We start from the raw sequence: 12,755 nt of genomic DNA, 5'->3' as shown, positions 1-12,755 counted from the left end.
CGAACAATTTCATGTGTCACCTGCACATGAGCCAGTCCAGGGACACTGGCAACGATCCCGCTCGAAAGATTTCATGTGTCGCCCGCACATGAGCCAGTCCAGGGGCACCGGCAACGATCTCGCTCGAAAAACCTCATGTGTCACCTGCACAGGAGCCGGCCCAGGGGCACCGGCAACGATCTCACTCGAAAGCTTTCATGTGTCGCCTGCACATGAGCCAGTCCAGGGGCACTGGCAATGATCCCACTCAAAACATTTCATGTGTCACCCGCACAAGAGCCAGTCCAGGGGCACTGGCAACGATCTCGTTCGAACGATTTCATGTGTCGCCCGCACATGAGCCAGTTCAGGGGCACTGGCATCGATCCCGCTCGAAAGATTTCATGTGTCTCCTGCACATGAGCCAGTCCAGGGGCACTGACAACGACCCCGCTCGAAACATTTCATGTGTCACCTGCGCAAGAGCCATTCCGGGGGCCATTCCGGGGGCACTGGCAACAATCCCGCTCGAATGATTTCATGTGTCGCCCGCACATGAGCCAGTCCAGGGGCACCGGCAACGATCTCGCTCGAAAAACCTCGTATGTCACCCACACAAGAGCCAGTCCAGGGACACTGGCAACGATCTAGCTCGAAAGATTTCATGTGTCGCCCGCACATGAGCCAGTCCGGGGGCACCGGCAACGATCTCGCTCGAAAAACCTCATATGTCACCCGCACATGAGCCAGTCCAGGGGCACTGGCATCGATCCCGCTCGAAAGATTTCATGTTTTGCTCGCACATGAGCCAGTCCAGGGGCACTGGCAATGATCCTGCTTGAAAGATATCATGTGTCGCCCGCACATGAGCCAGTCCAGGGGCACCGGCAACAATCCCGCTCGAAAAACCTCATGTGTCACCCACACAAGAGCCAGTCCAGGGGCACTGGCAACGATCTCGCATGAAAGATATCATGTGTCACCCGCACATGAGCCAGTCCAGGGACACTGGCAATGATCTCGCTCGAAAGATTTCATGTGTCGCCCGCACATGAGCCAGTCCAGGGGCAACGGCAACGATCTCGCTCGAAAAACCTCATGTGTCACCTGCACAGGAGCCGGCCCAGGGGCACCGGCAACGATCTCGCTGGAAAGCTTTCATGTGTCGACTGCACATGAGCCAGTCCAGGGGCACCGGCAACGATCTCGCTCGAAAAACCTCATGTGTCACCTGCACAGGAGCCGGCCCAGGGGCACCGGCACCGATCCCGCTCGAAAGATTTCATGTGTCGCCTGCACATGAGCCAGTCCAGGGGCACTGGCAACGACCCCGCTCGAAACATTTCATGTGTCACCCGCACAAGAGCCATTCCGGAGGCACTGGCAACGATCCCGCTCGAAAGATGTCATGTGTCGCCCGCACATGAGCCAGTCCGGGGGCACCGGCAACGATCTCGCTCGAAAAACCTCATATGTCACCTGCACAAGAGCCGGCCCAGGGGCACCGGCAACAATCTGGCTCGAAAAACCTCATGTGTCACCCACACAAGAGCCAGTCCAGGGTCACTGTCAACGATCTCGCACGAAAGATATTATGTGTGACTCTCACAAGAGCCAGCCCAGGGGCACCGGCAGCGATCCCGCTCGAAAGATTTCATGTGTCGCCCGCACATGAGCCAGTCCAGGGGCACCGGCAACGATCCCGCTCGAAGAAAACCCCCATGTGTCGCCCGCACAAGAGCCAGTCCAGGGGCACTGGCAATGATCTCGCACGAAAGATATCATGTGTGACTCTCACAAGAGCCGGCCCAGGGGCACCGGCAGCGATCCCGCTCGAAAGATTTCATGTGTCGCCTGCACATGGGCCAGTCCAGGAGCACTGGCAATGATCTCGCTCGAAACTCCCATGACGGCCCCGCACGGCAACAATCTATTTCTATTTCACTTGCCTCAACAGGTCTTCGCAAGTGGGATTTAGTGTCCAATTTTAATTTAACTCGATTTCGATTTCACTTGCCTCAACAGGTCTTCACAAGTGGAATTTAGTGTCCAATGAAGGAAGGAAGGTACGCATAAGTGGACTGGCTGGGCCTTAGATTTAGGTCTCACTTGGCTTGCCGGGTCTTCTCGCGCACAGCATATTTCCAAAGGTCTCGTTCAGAAGTCATCGCCTCGGTGAGGCCCAATGTTTGAAGATCGTGCCTTACCACCTCATCCCAGGTCTTCCTGGGCCTACCTCTTCCACAGGTTCCCTCAACTGTTAAGGTGTGGCACGTTTTCACACAGCTATCCTCATCCATTCTCGCTACATGACCATACCAGCGCAGTCGTCTCTCTTGCACACTACAACTGATGCTTCGTAAGTTCAACTTTTCTCTCAAGGTACTGACACTCTGTCTAGTATACACACTGACAGTACACATCCATCGGAGCATACTGGCTTCATTCCTTGCGAGCCTATGCATGTCCTCAGTAGTCACGGCCCATGTTTCACTGCCATGAAGCATGGCTGTTCGCACGCATGCGTCATACAATCTGCCTTTTACTCTGTCGCCAGCAGAGGTAAGAGCTCTCTGAACTTTGCCCAGGCTATTCTAATTCTAGCAGCTACGCTTTCATCGCACCTACCTCCACTGCTAATTTGGTCACCAAGATAGCGGAAGCTATCAACCACTTCTAGTTTTTCTCCCTGGAGTGTGGCAGAAGTTGTTTTCTGCACATTTCCAGTATTTATAGCTCCAGAACATCTGCTGCAAACAAAAACTAACTTCCTAGTTAACCTTCCTTTGATATTGCTGCACCTCTTATGTGTCCATAGCTTGCACTGGGTGCATCTTATAGAGTTACTTCCCACTCCTTTTCTACAGATCGAGCAAGGCCATCTACCTGAAGGGGTTTGTTTTTTGTCTGCCTTCCTACTTATGAGGACTTTGGTTTTAGCTAGGTTGACTCTAAGGCCCTTCGATTCTAGTCCTTGCTTCCATACCTGAAACTTCTCCTCTAATTGTGATAGTGACTCAGCAATTAGTGCAAGGTCATCAGCATAGAGGAGCTCCCAGGGGCATCCTGTCTTAAATTCCTCTGTTATAGCCTGGAGAACTATGATAAATAGAAGGGGGCTGAGGACACAACCTTGGTGGACCCCTACCTCCAACCGGAATTCTTCACTGTTTCTGTACATGGCTCACACAGCTGTCACTAACCATTCTTCTATCCTTAGTTTCCTCATTGACCACCAGATGAGAGATCGGGGGACCCTGTCAAAGGCTTTCTCCATATCAACGAAAGCCAGGAACAGGTTTATCCTTGGCTAGGTATTTCTCCTGAAGCTGTCTTACCAGAAATATATATATATAATGTATATACATATATATGTATATATATGTATGTATGTACATATATACATGTATATACATATATATATACATGTATATATATATATATATATATATATATATATATATATATATATGTATATACATATATATATGTGTATATATATATATATATATATATATATAGAGTTATTAATATTTCTAAGTCTCTCTAAAGGAGACTACGGCAGCGGTACTGGAAATTAATAGTTATCGCCAAGCCAACATGGCAGTCCCAAAATTAGGACGAAAGCTGCCGTGAATTAGCTCCAAGAAGCCATCGCCTCTAACTAGCTATGTGACACACAAAACCTGTGTCCTTTATAACCCTCGAACAGGGGAGGTCAGCAGTTTCCCCTTGCTGGTTTGGCACCTGCAGACTAGTTTCGGGGTGTTGCCCCTTGTCAATGCAGAGCAGCCAAGCTCCAGCCAGGCAGCTGACCTCCCCTGTTCGAGGGTTATAAAGGACACAGGTTTCGTGTGTCACATAGCTAGCTAGAGGCGATGGCTTCTTGGAGCTAATTCACAGCAGCTGTCGTCCTAATTTTGGGACTGCCATGTTGGCTTGGCGATAACTATTAATATATATATATATATATATATATATATATATATATACTCTTTTACTCTTTTACTTGTTTCAGTCATTTGACTGCGGCCATGCTGGAGCACCGCCTTTAGTCGAACAAATCGACCCCAGGACTTATTCTTTGTAAGCCTAGTACTTATTCTAACGGTCTCTTTTGCCGAACCGCTAAGTGACGGGGACATAAACACACCAGCATCGGTTGTCAAGCAATGCTAAGGGGGACAAACATACACACACACACACACACACACACACACACACACACACACACATATATATACATATATACGACAGGCTTCTTTCAGTTTCCATCTACCAAATCCACTCACAAGGCTTTGGTTGGCCTGAGGCTATAGTAGAAGACACTTGCCCAAGATGCCACGCAGTGGGACTGAACCTGGAACCATGTGGTTGGTAAGCAAGCTACTTACCACACAGCCACTCCTGCACCTATACATATATATATATATACATATATGTTCACGGTGGTGCACCAGCATGACCGCAGCCACTTGGCTGAAACACATAAATAAATAAATATGTATATCTATATCTGTAAAGCTGAGTTTGTGAGTGTGTGTGTATTGCATCTACAGAAATTCACATTTTCCACTTTTTCGTAAAAATTTTTACATCATTGGAATTTTCTGGATGTGAACTTTCCAGTGCAGTAATTAAATTTTTGAAATTTCGTTTACTTTGTGTGATTTAAGGGAGATTTGGCTGTAGTTTCAAGCAACTTTTATATTTCTTCCTTCTACCTGGAGCGGCGTTCTTACATACGTATTCAACATATAATATAGAGAGTAAGAGTAAAAGAGGGAGAGTGAGAGAGAGAAAGTGATACATACAAAGTCATAGATTAAACTTTCCTCTCAGTATTCTTTACCTATTTTTCATAACATTGATAAGTAAAAACACACACAACCACACATACGTGATCTGTGACAACAACATACATATTGCTCCCGTTCTCCCCCTCTTCCTCTCTCGCTCTCTCAAACGCATACACGTGCAAGTAAACACAATCATTCACAAAAATATAACTCATGTTCGTCAATGTGGCATAACTACAGAGTTGTAGCCCCCGACTTTGGAAGGTCATAACTTTCAGAAAAATGAATACTTTTTATGAAATTTTCTATGCATATATTATTTATGTAGATTCTGAATATACAAAAAAATTCGGTGAAAGTGTTTTAGGAGGGGGTGGGGGACAATTTTCAGAAATTCCACCTAAATTCCTCTTAACCTCCAGGAAAATGAATATGTTTTCGTGAAGTTTTCTACAAATATACCTTGATGTATGTACATTTCGAGCATGTAGGAATTTTTAAGGAAACAACTGCAGGTTATTTTTGAGAAGTGTTCTCCACTCGGTGTTGTTTCGGAGCAAGTTGTCCATATTTCTTTCATTTTTCTCTAATATGTGCGTATGTGAATCCGTATATTTCTAATGAAGTAATAGGCAGTGAAGAGAAGCCGTCTTAAGAAAACTTTTAACTACCTCTATTCCTTTCTCCCCCTCTCTCTACCTCTTCCTCTCTCGCTCTCTCAAACGCATACACGTGCAAGTACACAATCATTCAGTAAAATATAACTCATGTTCGTCAATGTTTTGTAAATATACCACGATTTTCACAATGGTGTTAGGGTTAGGGTTTTAGGATCAGGGTTTGGGTTACAGTTAGGGCTATGATTAGTGTTATGGTTACGGTTTTAGGGTCAGGGTCAGGGTTAGGAGTTAGGGGTTAGGGTTCGGGTTTAGGGTTAGTGTTAGGGTTAGTGTTAGGATTAGGTTTAAGATTAGGGTTGGGTAATTGTGCGGGTGTTAATCTGAAAAATTACAGGTATGTGAAAAGTACCGACCCTGCCATCTATTATAACTTTTGTTGTTCTGTTTAATATATACATAGATTATGCCTCCTAAGAAGAGAGTTTGCTGGGGAAAGACAGCAACCGGTTTAAAATGACAGCAACAGACTGCAGCAATTCACCACATTCCAGAAGCTACTTTGAACATAATGGAAAATGGTGCATCAACATCTTCTGCCCAATCTGATAGAATTCTGGCAAAACTGTGTAGCAACAGATCGCCAGCAATTGCTTCATCACAAATTGCTGTCCTAGCTCCTACGAAAAGGGATTACCCTGCCATGTATAATCAGAGCAGTGCAAAATGTTGTTTTGCACAAGCATTTCTATAGCCAATTACACGGATGAAATTTACATATGCTTAATAATTTTACGCAAAACAGCCTTCAGACTTTCCCTATTAATTTCATTGTCTTTTGAATTATGAACATATTTTCATCATAAGGGTTTTTTCGTTGTAAGGCTTTCTTTTTTAGTTGATTTTCACCTAGCAAGACTTATCGTAGATGGCGTAATATGTCACACCCAGACATGGTCGGGTTATACTGCTAGTATGTATATATATATATATATATATATATATATATATATATATACAATGAACAAAATTCAGTATAAAATCATCTTGTTATAAAATGGAAGAAAACCTGAAATCAAAGGACAGAGTCTAAATACAGAGGGTAAAGAATTATACGCAAAATATAAATCAATTAAACATTAAAAAGTATATCTGTTTGAAAACTAAAAATTTTCACGCTAGATTGCATATACATTTAAGATTGCATATACATTTAGCAGCATATTCACATAGTAAACCATCTATAATATACATATATACACAGAAGCATACACCACACATACATATGCTTATAAATAGTAATTGAAGTAGTTGTAGTGTTAGTGTTGGGAGTTGTCAAGGTAGTGCTAGCAAATAATCATACAGCCTGTTGTGCTAGCAGTCAATTATATTTTGTGACACAAAATTTACTTGGGTTCTCTTGGTGGAGAATGTCTTACATCATTAGCGAAAAAAAAAATAAAGAGAGATTATTGAAACAGTATCTGTTGCCTTGTAGACGTTGGTATGTATGACTCTAGATGTGCCAAATCGATGAACACATTTAAAAGTATAGTGCAGAATGGTTGACTAGCAATTAGGAGTGGTAAATCGACATATTGTGTGAAAAATGAGATATGTTGTGAATCTTATAATTTAAATTGTGAAGTTTGTGGAAAAGTCAAGGATGCATTTTGATTAAAATATGAAAGAAAAAAACACAAGCAATTGCATGATTACTTTGTATACATTCATAGATGCTTATAACATAACTGTATCTTTGTGTGATTAAGCCTGAATTATTTATTTTCCAGAAATAATAATAAATGTTATCGCCGCTGTGGAGCCGCAACTGTTCTTACCAATGTAACTTCAGGTGCTCTTGGCTCATTTGAAACCACTCCTGAACTGAATCATGCCTGGAAAATTTACTGTTTGTGGATTATCACTCCCTTTAATGATGTACAAAGACCTTTTGAATTAGCTAGAGAAAAGAAGACTCTGCCCAGCATATCTTTAACATTTGAACCAGATATTTCGGTTAATTGTTCTCTGGTAAGTTACATTATTTTTGCATTAGAAAAAGGGTACAGTAGTAAAAGTATTGATATAGAAATATTTACAAAAGTTCTGATTTTGAATCTGGCTAGTAGAATCATGATTTGCTTTTAGCTATATTAATTTACAGCTAGGAAACATATTAACTTTCAAATATGTATTTCTTTTTTATTAAATGACATTGTCTTTAACTGATCAATGGTTCATTTTCCTCTTGTAGAGATTTTTATCATAGTAAAATTAAAATTCTGTTTGTATGTTTCTTGTTTTGAGACTAAACTATGCATTGCTTCAATAAAATGTTTTGACATATAAACTCTTAGAGATAAGCCCTTGTGCCTTGAAATATGTCAAGGGAATCTGATCTCTAAAAATCCCTGAAACAGAACTTTTATTATACCTCTACAGCTCCATTTTAATTGCTATTTTTATTCAATGCAGATTATTGATGCTTACTACTATTTGACCTGTTCCATTTGTTTCCTTTTTAAGAGGGATGGAGTTAGAGAGAGAGAGAGAGAGAGAGAGAGAGAAAGAAATGTCTGTCAATTCAACCTATATAATGTGTGTGCAGAGACTGGCAGGAGAAAGTGTGCATAACAGATTATGTGAGAAAATATTCAAATATAGGTAGATAAATAGTCATATATATATATAGCAAAGTTTCTGCCAAACCAAAGGTGACATGGTCATAGAACAGTGAGGTTGACAGGGCCATAGAAGAGAAGAGATAGATTTGAGAAGAGTGGAAAAGTAGAAGTAGCAAAGAACCATAGCAGATATCTAAAAGGGAAGCTAGGGAACAAGTTTATTTAGTAAAAGCAGAAGCAGAAAACAAAGTTTGTCAATGTCTTCCAACATAAGAATCAGTGATGAGGGGTATTTTGGATTGCTAGACAGTGTATCAGAAAGAATCAAGATGTTGTGAGTGAGAAGTATGTATGGATGGGTGATGGTATGCTTGCACTTAGTGACTCTGATAAAAAAGAGACATGTAAGTCCTTCTATGAAAGGTTATTAAATGAGGAGAATGTATGGGAAAAAGGGAATATTCTCAGTGTGAACACAACAGAGGGTCCAGCTAGCTTAGTTGACAGTAGTATGATTGATAAAGCAATTAGGGATATGAAGACAGGGAAAGCCCCTGGTCCATTGGAAATTACTGCTGTGGTGCTTAAAATATTTGGCAGAGTAGGATATGCTCTAATCATATGTATACTTAATCAGGTTTTTCATGAAGATGTCATTCCCAATGACTAGTGTAGCAACATTATAGTCAGCTGTTACAAGTGTAAAAGAGATGCCTTAGATTATGTATTACTATAGAACACCGTACAATAGAGATAAACAGTTTGAACATGCAAAAATACACTTTTTGCTTCATCATTTTCATGTCAAAATAAATATTTTCCAAGGAAAACTATATGCCATTTGAAAGTTCTGGATGTAAACTTTCTTCTCATACAGTTTTAATTAAAATCTGACAGTTAACATATCAAGGTCTCTCAAACACTCTGGTATTTCCATACATTTACAAAGTTTTTTTTTTTTTTTTTTTCCGCTCATTCTTGTTCAGTATGCTCAAACACTATAACTCAAGTTGTGTTAAAAATCATACTGTCATGAAGAGAAAGGTTTTCACTTTATTTTGATATAAAAATAGGTAGGTCAGATAATCATTACAAAATATATAAGTTAAATTGTCATTGTTAATGTTCACTTTGAAAAGGATATAAAAAATTTCTCACCGATTAAATATGGTCATTGCTAAATCTGGTTATGATGTGAAAAATAAATTTTCCTAATTTGTTTTCCATAAAAATCTTATCGCCATCATTTTCAAGACTGTGATGGAAAAAATAATTGGAAAAATCCTTGTCAAAATGGAGAAAATCCAACTTATGTGGGCATCCTGATCTGAAAGTCTGCCATTTATAGCCATTTTTAATAATCTATCAAAATTTTATTGAAATGGTATCATGCTCCAAAATCTCAGGATTTATTTAATTCTATACCAATGACAAATGTGCCAAAACTCAAGTCCCTGTGACCTGTAGTTTTGGATTTAACAAGGTCTGAAAACACTGTGAAATTGTTTGTTACTTGTATTACAGATAGTGGGTCATAGATATGATATCACAAATAGGGCTAATTGTTCATTTAGGCTAATTCGGCAAGATTTCATTGATTTTGCTGACCATTCAAGTTGTCATATTTCTTAAAATATTCACCCAAATTTTACAAATGAGGTTTCAAAATATTTCTTTTTAGATGCTCTCCAAGAAAAAGTACAGTAGAAATTACATTCAAATATTATCAAAAATTTATAGTGATGCCTCATTACAGAGGTATTGAATTGTTGGATCAAGTCATGAAAGTCATGGAGAATGTTATAGCCCAATTAATTAGAAACACAATTATAGTAGATGAGATGCAGTTTGATTTTGTATGGGTAGAAGCACTAGTCAGACAACTGCAGGAGAAGTAGTTAGCTAAGAGTAAGCCATTATACTTGGCATTTATTTATCTGGAGAAAGCATTCTTCATGACATGATGGTCTCTGATGAAACTAGGGATAGATGAGTAAGATTGTGAAAGCCATGTACAGAGGTGCCGTCAGTAAGGTGAAAGTTAGCAATGAGTAGAGTGATGAATTTAGTGTGCCTGTAGGTATGCACCAGGATTTGGTTCTCAGTCCCCTTCTATTCATCATTGTCCTCCAGGCTATAACAGAGGAACTTAAAACCTATTGCCCCTGGTAACTACTGTATGCTAATGATCTTGCTCTCATAGCAGAATCTGTTAGAAAATTAGAAAGAAATTGCAAGTGTTGGAGCAAAACCTGGAATCAAAGGGTCTTAAAGTTAACTTTGCAAAGACCAAGGTTTTAGTAAGGAAGAAAACAAACAGGACACTATGCTCTTCAGGTAAATGGCCCTGCTCAATATGTAGGAAAGATTAGTTGTGGACACATGCAAGAAATGTAGTAGTATTGCTGGACGGTTAAGTAGCTTTTGAACATAGTTTTCGTGTGTGGGTGATGCGCAGGTGTCATAAAGTCTGAGGTCACATGGGAAATTGATTTTCTAAAAGACCCTGGAAGCTTCCTAGAAGTAGTAGATAGTTTCTGTTACCCAGACAACTTAATTAGCAGTGAAGTAGGATGTTCTGAAAGTGTAGTTACTTGAGTAATGATAGGATGGAGAAAGTTCAGAGAGCATTTAACTCTGTTGGCAATGAAAGGTCTCTCTCTCTCTCTCTCTCTCTCTCTCTCTCTCTCTCTCTCTCTCTCTCTCTCTCTCTCGTTGAAAGTTAGACTGTATTCCCCCCTCTCCTCAAGTATTCTCCTCTCCACATTTTATCTTTACCCTATCAATGGTACTTCTTGGCTGCTGTACCTGAGTGCAGAAGCGGTACATATTACATCTCATCCCTTTCTGTTCATCATCATTCTTGCCCTCAATATTAATACTAATGAACTTGCTTTCTGTGTCTTCAGCTACTATACTCAATTTTAAACACCTTTCTTATCTGCTGTCATTCTCAATGCTTTCCTACATCTACCATCATGACCCACCTATGGTCATATATGTATCCCTATATCTCTATCTCCACTGTTTTTACACCTTGCATGTACTTTCTGTTCTATTCTCCTTCCTGAGCCACTCCAATATCCACCACCTTACCCCTCTTAATACTGGTATTTCCCATCATCGGTACCAAAATTCTTGTTCATTCCTCACCACATTAACCTCTACTTGTTTTCTCCCCCCTCACACTCCTATAAAAGTATAACACACTCTCTCATCCCCTTCTATGACCCACTATCTGTATCCTCTCTTAGGCTCACCCTCTTGTTCCTTGAGAGTTTGCTCTAGCAAGACACCTGTGCTTTTCCCTGTATCATACTTAACCTTTCAATACCACCGTCTTCCTCTCTCAGATAGTAGTGAGTGCTTTTTCTCTGTTCTTTTCTGGCTTGCAAGTTTCTTGATATCCTCACTACTGCTGGTAGAAAGAGGAATTCACCCAGTATATTTTGTAAAGTCGTTGGCATTACGAAGAGTATCTAGCCATGGAAGCCATGTCAAAGATGACGTTGCAGCTCAACATAGTCCTACAGCTCGCCATTTCCCTTTGAAACTGTTCACTTCATGCCTGTATGGAAAGTGGATGCTAAATCTCTCTCTCTCTCTCTCTCTCTCTCAAACACACACAAATTGATTGAAGAATATATGTTATGCATGTATGGTATGGGCAGATGTATTTGTATGTATATATATATATATATATATCTGTGAATATATATGGATGTAAACATGTGAATATTGATGTATGTTTGTGTTTGTGTAGGATGGTAATAGCTAATTTGTTTGTGTTTGATGAATGTGAAAAGTTATTTCTAAATGACTGTTTTGAGTAGATTATCTGATTTTATAAGCTTAGAGCATTATTTCACTTTTAAGAGACTGACTTCATGTCCTTTTTATTTTATTTGTATGTCTTGTTGCATCATTGGTATCTAAACAGGTCAGTGGACCAAACATCTAAGTTTAAAAGCTTGGCTAGAATTCACATTTCATAAAAATAAGTTACAGTTTCTTTGAAAAAGAAAAAGAAAAGAACTTCATTTTTAGCTCATTGATTATTATTTATGTAATTTTACTACAGAGAGAATAATGACTACCAATTCACTGTGTGTGTGTGTGTGTGTGTAAGCACAGGCATGGTTTTGTGGCAAAAAGTTTGCTTCTAAATCACATGGCTTCAGATGCAGTCCTACTTTTTGACACCTTGAGCAAGTGTCTTCTACTCTAGCCCTGGGCTGCCCAAAGTCCTGTGAGTAGATTTGATAGACATCTATAGGCATGTATGTGGGTGTGTGTGCATGTGTAGTTGTGTGTATGTGTTACTGTATCCTTGCCCTGACGTCATATGATAGTTGTAAACAAGTGTCACTGTCATGTGAGCAGTGTCTTTCATTTCTAATCTTCTATGAAAACATGTCAAGTCATAGGATGTATTAGTTTACTTGGAAGCAAGTGAGGATTGGTGACAGGAAGGATATCTGGTTATAGAAAATCCACTGTAACAAATTCTGTCTGATCTATGCAAACATGGAAAAGTGGACATGAAAACAATGATGATGATGATAATGATACATATACTTATCTATCTATTCATCTATCTCTCTTGCATGTAGACAGAATGAAGAAAGTACAAGTGCTAGATAGGTAGGTAGACAGATATGTAGATGAGAGTTAGGCAAGCAGAATATATGTGAAATCACCAATATTATCTAAATATTTTATATCTGCATGGT

At 40.0% G+C, this 12,755-nt stretch overlaps 1 protein-coding gene across 3 annotated transcripts in view; it reads left to right on the top strand.

Annotated features, from left to right (window-relative positions):
• The window catches only part of LOC106877988 (multiple epidermal growth factor-like domains protein 8), a 695,248-nt gene that overhangs the window by 281,548 nt on the left and 400,945 nt on the right, over positions 1-12,755 (top strand). For all 3 annotated transcript variants that reach the window (XM_089356139.1, XM_089356136.1, XM_089356146.1), the window contains exon 15: positions 7,189-7,429. In XM_089356139.1, coding sequence (XP_089212265.1) covers positions 7,189-7,429 — 241 coding nt within the window. The remainder of the gene's footprint in view (positions 1-7,188; positions 7,430-12,755) is intronic.

The sequence above is a fragment of the Octopus bimaculoides genome, chromosome 1 (assembly GCF_046866305.1).
Source record: "Octopus bimaculoides isolate indiv1 chromosome 1, ASM4686630v1, whole genome shotgun sequence".
Lineage (NCBI taxonomy): Eukaryota > Metazoa > Mollusca > Cephalopoda > Octopoda > Octopodidae > Octopus > Octopus bimaculoides.
Note: the sequence above shows the minus strand (reverse complement) of the source record. Positions and strands in the feature narration are given on the sequence as shown.